General features: G+C 42.7%; 1 protein-coding gene across 1 annotated transcript in view; it reads right to left on the bottom strand.

Annotated features, from left to right (window-relative positions):
- The window catches only part of LRRC49 (leucine rich repeat containing 49), a 249,223-nt gene that overhangs the window by 82,918 nt on the left and 149,326 nt on the right, over window positions 1-16,979 (bottom strand). The window contains 1 exon segment of the mRNA XM_030188617.1: window positions 14,207-14,290. Within this exon segment, the coding sequence (XP_030044477.1) occupies window positions 14,207-14,290 (84 nt within the window).

Genomic DNA, 16,979 nt, shown 5'->3' with positions numbered 1-16,979 from the left:
AAGTCGTCCCATCCCCTTTATCATTTTCGACGCCCTTCTCTGCACCGGTTCTAATTCCACTATATCTTTTTTTTAACAACCAATTACATATGACTATTTCAAAATACTACTATCATTTTCATACATCAATTTATACATACACTCAATATATTACGTCTCATTTATTCCTGCTTTAAGGATATGAACAGATCAACCATACAAATAATTCTATTGATCTTAATCCAAACATTTATGACTGAAAATGGAACAAAATCACTTAATGTCCTAATATATGTCAGTCCACTTACTAACTGTAGGCTCTTTAATCACTGAGAACTCTCCAAGTGATACACCAATTTGTTAACCATATTCATGGTTAACTATCAATAGATTCCATTGTTCATATATTGATAAAGAAAAAGAAAGGTGATCCTCATGTAATTTCAAAATCCACCAGTCAATGTCCAATTGTAGGTGTCTGTAGCGTATTCCACACTTTTCCAAACAAATTAATGGATCCCAACACAGGCCGTGTTTCAATCGTTAGCTTCTTCAGGAGATCCTTAACAAACATGTACATCAATACATATTAGATACGCAAATTATTATACAAATAATTCAGAAAACGATTAGTTTCTAAATCTTCTTACCAGCTGTATTCAGGCACTGAGCACACCGTCAGGAATCTCAGCAGAACATGACTCATGTCATTACAGATTTGAATGTTGTAACTTTATTCAACCTCATACACTTATACTGCCAGCAATAAAGCCCAATCTATCTCTTTATTCAATCCCAAGGAGTGAACAGTTTTCCAATTAAAATAAACCGCTGTTCCCGCCGAACTAATTCTGCCTCAATGTTGCCATGCCCCCCTTGCAAACTATTGATGACTACAAATCGCAAGTCATCTACTGTGTGACCTAATTGTAACCAGTGACTTACTAAAGGCGTATCAACCTTTTGCAGCCGAATATTGCTCAAATGCTGGGCAATACGTAGCTTTACCAATATACCATAGTTGACAAGGGCAACATATGGCATATACTACATTTGAAGTGTTACAATCTGTCCGTGATTTCAAACAATAATGTTTTTGTATGGATGATATCCAAATACAAGTAGTGCTCAATGCAAATTTACAATACACACAGGAGTTACATGGCATGTGACACCCATTTTCTTGATGATCATCTAAACTTCTATAGCGCTTGCGGGATAGAATCTCGCCCATGTTTTTACCGCGATTACACTCCTCCCCAGGAACTCCACTCGCTGGGAAAATCTCTCTTGTCTGCACCCTTCTCTCCTCCACCGCTAACTCCAGACTCCGTGTCTTCTATCTTGCCGCACCGTACGCCTGGAATAGACTTCCTGAGCCAGTACGTCAAGCCTCAACTCTGGCCGTCTTCAAATCTAAGCTAAAAACCCACCTTTTCGATGCTGCTTTCAACTCCTAACCCCTACTCACCTTTTCAAAACCCTCACCTTTTCATCCTCCCTTCAACTGTCCCTTATCCCTGATATGTCCTGTCTGTCCTAACCCTTATCCCTCACTTGTCCTGTCTGTCTGTCCTAATTAGATTGTAAGCTCTATCGAGCAGGGACTGTCTCTCCATGTTCTAGTGTAAAGCGCTGCGTATGTCCGGTAGCGCTATAGAAATGATAAGTAGTAGTAGTAGAAGTAGTAGTAGTACTTTCAGAATAGGCTCCCCCTTCCCCAGAATGTTGCTCAGTTCCTAACAAATCTAAAACCTTCCTCCCTGCACCATCGTCTCATCCACGCATTGAGACTCCGGAGCTCTGCCTGTATCTTGGGCCCTGCACGTGGAATAGGTAGCATTTCAGAAAATGCTACCCTAGAGGATCTGGATTTGAGCTTTCTACCTAAGAGCCTAAATTTGGCTTCCAGAACCTCTCTCCCACATTTTCCTATGTCATTGGTACCCACATGTACCAAGACAGCTGGCTCCTCCCCAGCACTATCTAAAATCCTATCTAGGTGATGCGTGAGGTCCGCCACCTTCGCACCAGGCAGGCAAGTCACCAGGCGATCCTCACGTCCACCAGCCACCCAGATATCTATATGCCTAATGATTGAATCACCAACTACAACAGCTGTCCTAACCTTTCCCTCCCGGGCAGCACTTGGAGACATATCCTTGGTGTGAGAGGATATGCCCATGCCCTACCCCAAACCCACGTGAGTTCTCATAATGCATACTTGTAATTTCATAAAAAGGTATTTTATATGTGAAAAATTATTTATAAATTTACCCTCTAAGATGATAATTCTATAACACGGAGCCCACTACAGGAGATGGTTATGGCACCTATTTTAAGTGTATTTGTCAAGAAACACAGAGCCACCTGCCTGGGGTTACCCCGTGGCCACTTGGAAGGTCTATTCCCAGCACAGCTAAGGTCCACCTGCACCTGCCACTTGTGCTCTACACTAGCACCTTCCTCCCACCGACTGGGTCACAACCGCCTCTGGACGAGTCTCCCTTTCTCCAATTATCCCCAGTGATTTCTATCTCACTGGAGCCACACTCCCAGTGGTCCCACAGTTCCCAGAAAGCACTCACAGACCCAACACACAAATCACCAGGATTCCTTATCAGTGTAGACAAACAGGGTGAACAAACAATTATGATTATTCTCTTAAAAAAGATATTGAACAGTGGAACAAAATAGTGCAAATAGCAAACAACAGATAACTGAATTAAGGATCAATTATAACGCTAACTAAACATCTATATACTGTCTAAACAGTAGCTTGGAAGGTCAGGATATATAACTGTTCACAGAGCCTCAGCAAAGAGATCTGTCTCTATTTCTTCCCGGGCTAAGACTGAAGCAACAACTGCTGGGTAATTTCAAACTCCACGCCAATCAGAACTCAGAGCAATCAAGTTTCAAATAAAAACTGGTTACATCACTACAGACACTTCCTATTATCTATATGTCAACTAAAAGAAAAAGAAGTCAGTCCTCTGTAACACCTTTAAACCAGTGGTGTAGCTAGGTGGGGCACCTATTTTTTTTTCTCGTCGTGTTGAATCCTGGCGCTGGCAGAAGTCCGCTTTCGCTCCCCCCGCACCGTCAGCCTGGTTCCACTTCTGCTTTAAACATAAACATGCACTATCCACTGACCAAATAGGAGAAATACATTTCAGAACATAATCAATGCAGGAAAATATCCAATACATTTTACAGGCTTAAAACACTGTTTCTTCACAGTATTCTATAAAGAAAAGCAAGTAGCCGAAAACACATGTAAATTAAGGTGCAATCGCTTACACCAACCCTATAGTTGGTGTAAATACCGCCACCTAGATGTTAGTATATACATTTATTTATTTATTTATTTATAGCATTTATACCCCGCTCTTTCCCGCTCGATAGCAGGTTCAGTGCGGCTTACAAGGTATGGTACAAAGTATCACAGAGATAATACAAAGTATGGTACAAAGTATCATGGAGATAACCCAGTTATAGAGAGTAGGACAATAGGAAGAGATGTGGGGGAGAGGATTGGAGTATGGGTAGTGCTAGTGGTGTGGATTAGGTTCGAGAATTAAGTTGGGTTGTTTGGGTATGCTTGTTTGAAGAGGTAATTTTTCAGCAGCTTTCGAAAGGGTAGAAAGGGTAGATGCATATATTATAGAGTTCTATGATTTACATGTATACCTATGTGCTCCACCCAAATTCTGAAAAAAAGTGGGCAGGTGGTCTGCCTGTGAATCTAATATTATGGGTTTGAGTACCGCTATTGATTAGTATTACATATACTACTGCTCCCTCAGACCTTCTGGTGCTGTCCTTTAGGTCTGTTTTTGTTTTTTTTTTAAATGGGCCATTTACAAAAAGTGAAGATAATTACCAAGGACAGAAGGTTTATATTCTCACAAGTGGGCGACGCCGATCCGCGTCTTTGACATAACTAAAATAGAGCTTTGTGGAGCCCGAGTCGTGCTCCACTGTGCATGTGCGAGTGCCTTCCCGCCTGTTGCACAAATGCGGTCTCCTCGGTTTAATAGTACAGCAAAAAATAAAGTAAAAAGAACAAACAAAGGAGACAACTCCAAGGGGAGGTGAGAGGTATTGTGAGAATATAAAGCCTGCTGTCCTCAGAGAATACTTGCTACAGGTAAGTATCTTCACTTTCTCCAAGGACAAGCAGGTTTACCATTCTCACAAATGGGGAATCCCTAGCATCCAGGCTCACCCAAAACAATAAACATTTGTCAATTGGGCCTGCCTCACAACGGCGAAGACATAAATCAGAATAATCTGAAAACTATATACAATCTGAATGATAGTGCAGCCTGAAACACAATATAATGGGCCTAGGAGGGTTGAGTTGGATTTTAGACACCAAAGAGATTCTGCAACACTGTCTGCCCAAAACGACCGTCTCATTGGGTATCCTGCTCAAGGTAGTAATGTGACATGAATGTGTGGACTGAAGACCACGTCGCAGCCTTGCAAATTTCTTCAAAGGAGGCTGACCTCAAATGGGCTACCAACGCGGCCATGGTTCCGACATTATGAGCCATGACATGACTCTCCAAGGCCTGCCCAGCCTGGGCATAAGTGAAGGAAATGCAATCTGCCAGCCAAATTGAAATACTGCGCTTTCTGATGGTGACCCCCCATCAAAACAAAAATCTGGGTGGATTGTGAGGCCTTGTCCACCTTATGTAGTAGGCCAATGCTCTCTTGCAATCCAAGGTGTGCAAACTGCTTTCAACAGGATGGGCATGAGGTCGGGGAAAGAATGTTGGCAAGACAATTGACTGGTTCAGATGGAACTCTGACACCACATTCAGCAGGACCTTAGGGTGCGTACAGAGGACTACACTATTGTGATGAAACTTAGTATAAGGTGCTTCCACCACAAAGACCTGAAGCTCACTGACCCTACAAGCTGAAGTAACAGCCACCAAGAAAATGACTTTCTAGTTCAAGTACTTCAAATGGCAGGAATTCAGTGGCTCAAAAGGAGCTTTCATCAGCTGGGTGAGAATGACGTTGGGATCACATGACACAGGTGGAGGTTTAACAGGGGACTTTGACAAAAGCAAAGCTCTCATGAATGGGTTTACCCCCCTACAGGGTGATAAGCACTAATTGCACTAAGGAGAATCCTTATGATCTTGAGACCAGACTCTGAAAAGTGTAGAAGATATTCAAGCAGGGTCTGTGTAGGGCAAGTAAGGAGATCTAGAGTGTTGCTCTCACACCAGACAGAAAACCTCCATTTAAAAGGGTAACACCTGTTAGTGGACTCTTTCCTGGAAGCCAGCAAGACTCAGGAGACACTCTCCAAAAGACCCAAGGAAGTGAATTATAGGCTCTCAACATCCAGGCTGTCAGAGCAGAGATGGAGGTTGGGATGTAAAAGTGACCCCTCATTCTGTGCGATGAGGGTCGGAAAACATTCCAATCTCCACAGTTCTTCGGAGGATAATTCCAGAAGAAGAGGGAACCATACCTGCCATGGCCAGTACGGTGCTATAAGAATCATGGTTCCGTGGTCTTGCTTGAGCTTCAACAAAGTTTTTCCCACTAGAGATATTGGAGGATACACATACAGAAGACTTGTTCCCCAACTGGGGAGGAAGGTATCTGATGGTAGTATGTCGTGGACCTGAACCTGGAACAGAACTGAGGGCCCTTGTGAATGAGCTGACTAGCAAAATCTCCACCAAGGGGGTGTCCCACACTCGGAAGATCTTGTGGGCTATGCCCATATTGAGAGACCACTCGTGAGATTGCATTATCCTGCTCAGTCTGTCGGCCAGGCTATTGTTTTTGCCTGCAAGATAAGTTTTTGAAGGAACATGCCATGTTGGTGAGCCCAATGCCACATGCAGACGGCCTCCTGACACAGAGGGAAGATCCAGTGCCGCCTTGCTTGTTGGTGTAATACCTTGCAACCTGATTGTCTGGATGAGAAAATTTGATGAGATAGCCAATCTCTGAAAGTCTTTAGAGCGTTCCAAATCGCTCGAAGCTCCAGGAGGTTGATCTGAAGATTCGTTTCCTGGGAGGACCAAGCATCTTGAGTGTGAAACCCATCTACACGAGTGTTCCCCATCCCAGGAGAGTGAATCTGTTGTCAGCACTTTTTTAAGCTGAGGAATTTGGAATGGAAGCCCCAGAGTCAAATTGGATCGAATTGTCCACCACTGAAGAGAGCGTACAAGCTCTGGAGATACTGGATGACATCTTCTAGGCTCCCCGTGCTTGGTACCACTGAGAAGCCAGGGTCCATTGAGCTGATCTCATATGAAGATGTGTCATGGGTGTAACGTACACTGTGGAAGCCATGTGGCCCAACCAACTCTCAACATCTGCCGAGCTGTGACCCTTAGAGAGGGACGAACCTTGGATGTGAGCGAGAAAGGATTGTCCGTTCTCATCTCTGGGAGGTAGGCTCAAACCTTGTGTGTGTCAAGCAGGCTCCTATGAACGCCAATCACTGGACAGGGCAGAGATGGGACTTGGGGTACTTTTAAACAAACACTAGTAGCTCAAACATACCATTTCAAGATGGCGCCTCCAAATAAATAGGATGCCCAGAAAGTTATCAATAGAAATCAAACAAAATAAAACATGGAAAAGAAAATAAGATGCTACCTTTTTTATTGGACATAACTTAATACATTTTTCTTGATTAGCTTTTGAAGGTTGCCCTCTTCCTCAGATCGGAAATAAGCAAATGAGGTAGCAGATAGTATATATGAGAGAAACATCAAGCATTACTTTGATTGTCTGACAGCGTGGGAGGGTTGGGGATCTTGCCTGGGAACATCAAAGCATTCATTGATATTCTAACAGAATGGTGTTGGTAGGTGAGAGGAGGGTAATAAACAGTGAAATACAGTTTTATGTTTTATAATGAGTTAGAAAACCCAGATCCTTATTAAGTCCTGTTTGTTGGGTGCCCAGAAAGAATGCACCAATCAGCTAACATCAGCTGATAGAACAGGAAAGCGTATCTGAACAAAATTCCCATTACAAAATGCTGCCCATTCTACTGTTGAATTAAACCCTTTGGTTCAAGAGAGAGGAGATGGTGAATCCATCGTTGTTCAGCACTGTCTAAACAGGCAATCTTGGTCTCCGCCACACTTTGGTACTGGAACTTGTTGTACTACAAAGCATCGAAACTCTTGAAACGTGTGATTTAAATGCTTGCTGTGGTAAACCAACAGCACTCCCACTTGCATTTCTAGATAAACAAGATTTATGTTCAATAACCCAACATATAACTTCCTCATAGCTTTCCCTACATACAATTTATTGCAGGTACCTCTTCCTCCCAAAAGAATCCAGGGTTCTAGCTTCTCTGCGAGGGGGGGGGGGGGCGTCAAGGTACTTGGTGTCAATCTTCTTGGGCATGACAGGACTGACAGAGGGGACTCCAGTTCCTGACGAGAACTTCCCTGAGTACCTCTTGGAGAAGGGGCAGTCATAGCCTCAGTGTGAAGGTAGGGTTCAGAGGGAATCTCATAGGACTCGTCTGAAGAGAAGTACCTGGGATCCCATGAGCGCTCCTCTTCAATGTCAGACAATATCTCTCAATTGGGATTGTGGAGACTGAACCTGCCTTGGTGTCGAGGACCATGTCCTCGAGAGCAGCATCAAGAAGTTGACTGTCTCGACTCCCGCAAAGCATTCCCTCCCCTGACATCGAGGAGTGCTGGCTTGGGTGGCAGTTGATGCCACGTTGGAGGCCACACCACAGGCTGAGGGCCAGGCAGGACCACAACGGGAGGCAGGGTAGGCGCAAGCACCCATGATGCACACCATTGCATAAGGCCATCCAGCAGCTCAGGGAGTGAGGCCCAGATGCACTCATCGAGAGCCAACACCTTGAAAAGCTGGGGAGCCAGCAGGTTGCAGAACCGCTGGGGTCCACACAGAAACTGGTTCTCAGGCTACTAGGAGAGAGGCACGTCGGTACCTCCTGTATGGAGAGGGAGTGGTCCTGGCATTGACACTTCTCGGGTGCTGAATCCTTCGATGCCCCGCAGCTCCCAGCACCATGAGGGTGACTGATGATGATGGTCTCGGGGGCCCTGCACAGCAGGAAGTCTCGAGGAAGGTGGAGACCCACTCGATGCTTCACTGCTCCCAGTGTCTACAGGTCTAGTAGCAGACATGCTTACCGACACTCCCGATGCAATGCTCGATGTCGACGTTGAGGAACCGACTTGGCTCCAAAAATCCTCTCTCGTTGAGCCTCTTGGGAAAATTGGGTCCTTTTCTTCGTACAAAGATGAAGAACACAGTTAGCAGGGCTATGGTTGGGCCCAAGACACTGCAGACACCAAGAATGGGTGTCCTTCCCCAAGATTGTCCAATTGCACCAGGTACAGCACTGAAGCAACTGGGAATCTGCGTAGACATGGATATGGACATAAAAACTTTGTTGACTAAATTAAATGACGTGATGGTGCCTGAAAAAGGGGCAAGGCTCAGTAAAAAGAGAAAAGGGATAGTCCCGGCTGAAGTCATGGTCTAAAAGCTGCCCAATGATGATGGAAAACAATAAACTTAAAACGGGCAAAACAACTCTAAGTAAAATAAAGGAAAGGTAAAAAAAAGGTTCCTTCAAGAGGAGCTCAATTATAAAGACGAACAAGTAGCCTGAAGGCACAAAAAAATAGCTCTCTAAGACTGAGCAAATGAGAAGAGAGCAAGACAAACACCTTCTCCTCAAGCAGAAAAAAGAAGAACTACGGAGACCAGGTTCGCGCAACGGGCGGGAAGGTACTCGTGCATGCGCAGTATAGCACAGCTCATACCCCACAATGCTCTCTTTTAGCTATGGCAAAAGCTGGACTGGGCAACGTGGATCGGTGTAACCCACTTGTGAGAATACAGAATATAGAAGCCTGCTTGTCCTTGGAGAAAAGTTGTTCTTTTTTTTTTTTTTTGTTACTGCATAGTGAAATATCTTTACATGTATTTTTGATAGGTTAGAATTGAATTAAAAGACGATGCTCATAAAGTTTTTTAAAAGATTTTTAGTCTGTAGGAAGTGCGGTCATGTAACCACGATGAATGCCTTTAGGCTGGCAGTAGGATACGTTTGGTTGCTATAGCAACAATTTGAATGTTTGAGAGGGAAAGTAGACTACATAGGTTTTTAGTGTTTTCTGGCATGGAGAGTTGTGGTCTAATGCTTACAGCAGCTGCTTGTGAACCTGACATTTTGAGTTCAAGTCCTGTTATTGATTAATATTGCATACACTGCTGCTTCCCCGAGCCCAGACCCTCTGACACAGTTATTTAGGTCTGTTTTTTTTCAAAACGGACTGTTTACAAAAAAACTGGGTCTTTTTTGTTACTGCATGTGGACATATTTTTTAGTAATTTTTTTGGTACCATAAGCACTTATGAATTGAATTAAGAGACAGTGCTCATAATGTTTAAGTTCTTTGGTCTGCAGGAAGCAAGGTCATATATACAGAATGACAGGGGGACGGGGAACCGCAGTAACCGCGGGGATGGGGAGGGGGACAGATCCCATGGGGACGGGGCGGGGATGGGGACAGAGCACACAGGGATGGGGACAAACTTTGTCCCCGCGTCATTTTCTAGTTGGAAGGGTAGAGGGTGGTGGTGGGAAGGAGGTTATTATAGCTGCTCACTGTTATTATTGTTTTCTGTTTGTAATTATACACAACAGTTGCACAGCATATTGTTCCTTTTTATACTTTAATAAAAAGATTTAAATATAAAATCATAAGTGCTCAAGGCTTCTGTAGATGAGGACAGAACCCATGGGGACGGGGTGGAGATGGGAACAGAACCTGCGGGGACGGGGCGGGGATGCAGACATGGTCTGCGGGGACGGAGATAGAACCTTTGGGGATGGGGTGGGAACGGAGACAGAACCCGCGGGGACAGGGACAAACTTTGACCCTGTGTCATTCTCTAGTTATATGACCATGGTGAATGCTTATAGGCTGGCTGAGGGGACAGTTTGGTTACTATAGCAATAAATTAAGTGCTTAAGAGGGAAAGACTATGTGAGTACTTTGTCCATTCTCTTCTACATTTTTGAAACATTTTTTAAGCAAACTAAGGTTTATGTTGGTTCGTCTAACAGAATTGAGCCAGATATGGTGCATGCCTGTTTACATACTAACCTGGGTATGTATTTTTCCTGTTGCCCAAGTACATTTTTGTAGACTGCTATGTGTATTATTCGAGATCTTTTAGATTGTCTAATGCATGTTCTAATTTGATATTATGTCGATATTTCTGCTTTTAGCTGGTTGATGACGTTTTTGCTGCTATTAACTAACATTTTACATATATTTCATTATATATATATATATATATATATATATATATATATACATATATGTGTGTGTGTGTGTGTGTGTGTGTGTGTTGAAAAAATTTTGTAATGTTGCTGCACCTTTTTTTCAATTTATGTTGTAACATTTATTTATTGACATTTATATCACTGTGTTTTTTATCATATTTTTATTAGTTATTTTAGCCCCTGAAGCAGCCATTTGGTGACACTTGGCCAAGTTGGGCTCTCGTTGCATAATAAAGGTGTTTTTTGTATTATATTGGATTTCTGCGGCCTTTTTGTGGTCTGCTCACCATTTCCTTCCACCTAAATTCTGCCCATGGGCACACCCATCAGCAAAGTACATGTCATCAAATCGCATAAAATGATTAGAATACTGACATTTACACAGCTCATTGTAGAATTACCCCCTAAGAGATCAATTCTATAACAGTGTACCTATATTTAGACGCCTACTTTTCTTTATAGAATACTATCATAAAAGGTAACATATATGCCTATAACTTAGGCACAAGTGCTTAAGCCTAACTACCGGAGATACATGGATAACACCGTTCAAGTGTATGCCCACCTATCAAATACATGCTATGTAATATATGTACATATTTACAGAATAGCGTTTATGCATACTTTTGGCATTTACGTGTGTATGAGTATATATGCCATAACTATAATCATTTACATGAATATTCAGTGCATAAATGTTAGCTCCCATTTTCTAGAATTACCCCTACATGTATTGTAAGCCACCGAGAGTCTTTTGGGAATACAAGTGACACATAAACGTAAACACATAAAAATACTGTGGATCCTGAGGTCATGGCTTCATGCCCATCTCCTATTCCTAGTGATCTTCAAGATACTCAAAAGTTGAAAGATATTAAAGGCAAAGTTACATATCAATCTAGGGAATTCAAGAGCTCAGTAGCCAATCCAAATGAGAAAAATGACCAACTGCAGAAAATTGATGGAAGTCAAAAAAAATTGTGACCTTCAAAGCAAGAAACAAAGTCCAAACAAAAAGATCAATGTACTTCAAGAAAAGTACATTTTGGCTGACAAACTGATTGACTATGTGATCTGATCTTGATGTTACAATCTTCACATAGCTTGTTTGCCTAAAGGCTCTGAAGGACATAAAATATTTCTCTTTGTATAGTTATAATTTAAAGGCCTATTAAAAAAAGAAGAACCTACCGTGAGAATACAATGCTCTTCTTTATTCCTTCTTTGAAGTCAAATTATTGACCTCGGATAATTGTAACGCAATTTCCTCAATGCCAGGATAAAAATACTGGGTGTTGTGTCACAAAACTGGGACAGCTTCATTTCAATAATACCCAAGTCTTTCTTTTTGAAACACAATGACACAGACAAGACTAAATTACTTCACCTACAATATCCAAACAGAAAATTCTCTCAAGGAGAATGTTCATATTACAGTGCTCACAAAAAGTTTGTGATGACTCAAATTACAAAGTCTTTCCAAGGGGTTTAATTAAAATCAGTCTTTTTCTATCAGTAAAAAGAGTATAAATTGAAGAATTCTGTGTTTCTTGAGACACAATAATGTACAATCTAGAAGAATAAGTAATTCAGAATTAGTGTGTGCACTATAAGAAGTGAACCGCTAGTTTCCATAGCACAATTAGTGGCTAAAACAAATGGGTAAAAAATAAACCTGTAATGTGTAGTCTCTAATGTGAGATATTGAAAGGCATGAAGAGTATCTGATTTAAGATGAAACAATGTAAGGCTGTATCTCCATAAAGACTCAAAAACATTTTCATAAAAAAGCACTGTGCTGTGCATCTCTTTATGAAATTCTTTTAGAGTTTTTACAGAGATACAGCTTTACATTGTTTTGTCTTCAATTAGATACACTTTATGTCTTTCAGTAGTATCATACATTACAGATTGTTGCCACTGACCTCTGATGCAGGCATAGGCCAAATCATGGTCTGTATTGGGTCCTCAAACATTCTGGCACTATATCAACAGAATTATGAGGTACTCTTGACTCAGCTACGGAGGGATTTGGGCAATTGGCAGGGCTTGTGGTCGTCTTCGTGGGGGTACATAACAATGGTGTAAACAAATATTCTCCCCCAGCTGTTTTTGTTTGAAGCCCTTCTCATAGAAATCCCTGCCTTGGAATTACGTTCTTTGCAGCGGATTATTATGGATTTTATCTGAGAGGATCTCATTTGCCTAAACAACTGCTGTGGCAATGGTGGTGTTAGAAGGACGGGCAGTTCCGAATCTTTTATATTATTATATTAGGCAGCCCAACTATGACAAGTGCTGGAATGGGATATCAGTCATCACAAAGCAGGTTACCAGTGCTACTCTGGGTTACCAATGGCAAGCAATTAGTGCAGAGACATATTAGTAATCCTTATATGAAGCATTTTTGGGGTCTGTGATTTAAGGTCAGGTGCTTGCATGGGAGGGGGCTGGGGATCTCGTCCTTGGAACCCATACAACATGAGCCTATGTTTTGGATAGGGCGAGAGAGTGGCCTTTTTGCTTCTTGAGAGCAGGAGGTTTATTTTGTTTTCTCACCGTCTGGATGTGGGATAAATTAGCCAATTTGATGAACTCCTGGATCAATGCCATCTTCCGGCCCCTACCCTGTTTCCCTATTTGCATTTTATAACTACTTGGGGTTGGTTGCTGGACGACCCGGAAGATGTTGAGCGCTGGGAGAACTTATGGGTCATTTTGGGTAAGTTGAGTAGGTCCATATCCATTCTTTATAGATTTTTGGTGTGGCGAGACTGTTGGAAATATAAATTTATGTTAGATTGGGAACGGGATTTAGGTGCAGTACTTCTTGCCTAGTCACTGCAAACGAGTGTTTCATGAGGTGAAGAAAGCCTCCTTGTGCGCGTTAAGGAGAAAGCCTGTAACGTAATCACCAGATGGTATTTCAGACTGGTACACCTAAAGCACGTTTCCATCCGCTAGTACAGACCAAATGTTGGCGATGCAGAATGGACGGGGTACCCTTAATCATATTTGATGGTCTTGTGCCTCTTTGCAACCCTTTTGAATAGCTATTTCAGGGAAGCTATCGAAGGCATTGGGGGTTACTTTTCCCTATGATCCTAAGTTTCGCCTCTTGGGGCTGGGTAATAAGAGGGGAAAATGGTAGCACACAAGGGTTAAACAGGTTTGCATAGCAGCAGCTAAATGTGAAATTGTGGCCTACTGGAAACAATCAGATGGACCTACACTGCAATCCTGGGCCACCAAAGTTCATGTGGCGAGAGACATGGACCAATTGACAGACCGACATCATGGTCATTTTGATGCAGCCCATGAAGAATTGACTTGTTTATCCTCTATGCTTTCTACCCTGTGAGTCCTTTTGGTGTGGGATTTCTTTTTTTGGGGGGTGGGAGTGGTTGTATTGTGGCAGGAAGGCACTTCCTGAAGAGTCCCTGTGAGTTGCCCACTTTTGTTGTTTCTTGTAGCAGCTTTGGGGTGGGGGAGGTCAGATCTTCAAATCTTTGCTCAAAGCCCACCTCTTCAATGTTGCTTTCGGCACCTAACCTTTATACCTTTCAGGAAATCTAGACTGCCCCTATTTGACTGACTGTACATTTGTCCTTTAGATTGTAACCTCCTTTAGCAGGGACTGTCCTTCTATGTTAAATTGTACAGCGCTGCGTAACCCTAGTAGCGCTTTAGAAATGTCAAGTAGTAGTAGGTGGGTGGCAGGGATGGGTTGGGGGTGTTCTTGTGGTTGTTAATGCTGATTCTTTGTGTGTTTGTATTTTTACATACACCTTTTTCATTCAATTAAAACTGATAGTTAAAAAAAATTATAGTAGTATTATTTCCCAAATTACATAAATTAGCTAGAGACTATACCTTCAGTAAGGCTTGTTTATGGCTTTCACGCTTCTTCTCTTCCTCTCTTCTTGCCAGGAGTGATGCTGTGCGCCTTTCTTCTTCCTACAAATGAATTGCATATGAAAAGCAACTTTAACCAGGAAAATATAATTCAATCCTAATGAAGGCGGCTATGTACAAAAAAATTCCTCAGAACTCAAGGAACTAGGAAGTCATTTTGGGGCCCATTTACTAAACTGTATAAGTTTTTATACCGCACACAACATACACTTACTACATGTGAACTGTGTTACATGCATTGACAGATAGCACAGGTGCACCTGTGCTGTCAATGCATGTCGCATGGTGCCAGGACAAAGCATTAAAAAAAGGTGCTACTGTGGCAGCACAGCCCAATCTCCTCCTCTCCCTCCCTCAACCCAATTAGAGAGCTGATGCTCCTGGGGGAAAACATGGTTAACTTTTGGCCCACAATGTGCAGCAAAAGGATTAATATGAGCCTCATTACACAGTAATGAACTAATCTGTATGAATCTGTATGTGATGTAGCTTATTATTTTGCTGCATATTTGGTCAAATTTGTTGTGCTAAAGCTGTGTAAAGACACAATAACGTGTGCTAAAACACCATAACACAGAACAACAAATAGACAGGTTTGAAAGGTTGCTTAATCAGCTCATTTAGAAAGCAGAGCCAACTCCAACAGAAATGTCATGGCTATTTTCCTTTAGCTATGCAATCCGAGAGCTAGATGCACTAATCAATCGTTAGAGCGCTTCCCTTACCGATTCCCTTAGTGAATCGGTAAGGAACGGGCATGCATCAAGGAATAGGAATGCAAATGAGCTGCTCGTTGTAGCTCACTTGCATTCTCTATTCCATCGTTAAGCAGTCAGCCAATCGGCCGGTGGAGCATGCGCAGAGCAGCCAAGCGTTATGCTGGCTGCTCTGCACATGCCAAGGACGTCCTTCAGTATTAAAAAAAAACTCCCTCTAAAAAGACGTTCTTTTTACAGGAGGAGCCTTCCAGCCCAGAAAATCGGGATGTGAGAGGACACAAATCAAAGCTTTTTGGACGTCCCTCCCTCCAGGTCTCTCTCAGCCAATCACAGCGCATTTAGCTGATACTGGTAACAGCTAAACGCGCTGGGATTGGCTGAGAGACACCTGGAGCTGATCAGTTATGCTATTACTTACTTGTTCTGGAGTGCTGTATTTTGTTATGCTGTTTTGATAAATGTTCAATAAAGACTTCTTACAACTTAAAAAAGTGGAAAAAAATCCAAGTGCCCGTCCTTTTTTTTTTTTTAACAAAATTATTAGTGGGATTTGAACCCACCACCTCTGGATTACAAGACAGGTGCTCTAACCACTGGGCTACAACTCTACTTGCTTGGATGTCCCTCCCTTACTTCCAGGTCTCTTAGCTGAGTGAAGCACGGCCAAAAAGGACGATTTTATTATTGCGGGGGGGGGGGGGGGGGAGGCCGCCCAAAATCTACATTTTTTTAAAGTGAAGCTTAATTAAAAAAAAAATCAAACAGGCTCCGCTGCTGCAGGCTCTTTTTTGGACATCATTCAACCCCGCAATAATAAAAACGTCCTTTTTGGCCGTGCTTCACTCAGCCTATGTTTTAGCTGAGTTGTAGCTGAGTGGTTAGAGCACCGGTCTTGTAATCCAGAGGTGGCAGGTTCAAATCCCACTAATAGTTTTGTTAAAAAAAAAAAAAAAGGACGAACACTTGGATTTTTTTTCCATCAGAGCCTGTATGATTTTTTTTTTTTTAATATAGTGAAGAACATCCATAAAGGACGCTCCTGACAAGCACTTGGCCGTTTTTGCGTCGTCCCCCCCCCCCCCCATTTTAAAAAATATTTTAATAATTTTTACAATCTCGTACAGACCTCTCATTAGATTTTCCAGCCTTTTCCAGCGTTAAGGCAATCGGAAAAGCTTAGTGCATCTCATTACAATAGGATTTCTACACAATTTGCTTATCTGCATTCCGTTTTTGTTAGCTGCTACCGTCGTCGGGGTGGGGGGAACTGTTTAGTGCATGCCAGGGTTTATTACTTGCTCGTTAAGGGCTCGTTAAGTTTAGTGCATCTGGCCCTGAGCCACTGGCATGGAATTTGGTTGAAAATTGAGCATTTTTTGAAAACCGACTCCTATGCTTCATAGCTGTTGGGCAGAATGCAACTTCTCCAATATGTTCACATGCAACAGACAATCCATTGTGAGAAATTTAAAAACCATCTTGACTGGGTCTATCCAACAAAAGGGAATATAAAGCGAATGCTACATACCTGTAGAAGGTATTCTCCGAGGACAGCAGGCTGATTGCTCTCACTGATGGGTGACGTCCACGGCAGCCCCTCCAATCGGAAACTTCACTAGCAAAGGCCTTTGCTAGCTCTCGCGCGCCCATGCGCGGCCGTCTTCCCGCCCGAACCGGCTTGTGTTCGTCAGTTCCGTATGTAGCAAGACAAAGAGAAGGGAAGACACAACTCCAAAGGGGAGGCGGGCGGGTTTGTGAGAACAATCAGCCTGCTGTCCTCGGAGAATACCTTCTACAGGTATGTAGCATTCGCTTTCTCCGAGGACAAGCAGGCTGCTTGTTCTCACTGATGGGGTATCCCTAGCCCCCAGGCTCACTCAAAACAACAAACATGGTCAATTGGGCCTCGCAACTTATCCAACTAACAGAGAGTGTAGCCTGGAACAGAATAAAACATGGGCCTAGGGGGGTGGAGTTGGATTCTAAACCCCGAACAGATTCTGAAGCACTGA

Source organism: Microcaecilia unicolor, chromosome 1, assembly GCF_901765095.1.
Source record: "Microcaecilia unicolor chromosome 1, aMicUni1.1, whole genome shotgun sequence".
Classification (NCBI taxonomy): domain Eukaryota; kingdom Metazoa; phylum Chordata; class Amphibia; order Gymnophiona; family Siphonopidae; genus Microcaecilia; species Microcaecilia unicolor.
This window is presented reverse-complemented; position numbering and strand designations above follow the sequence as displayed.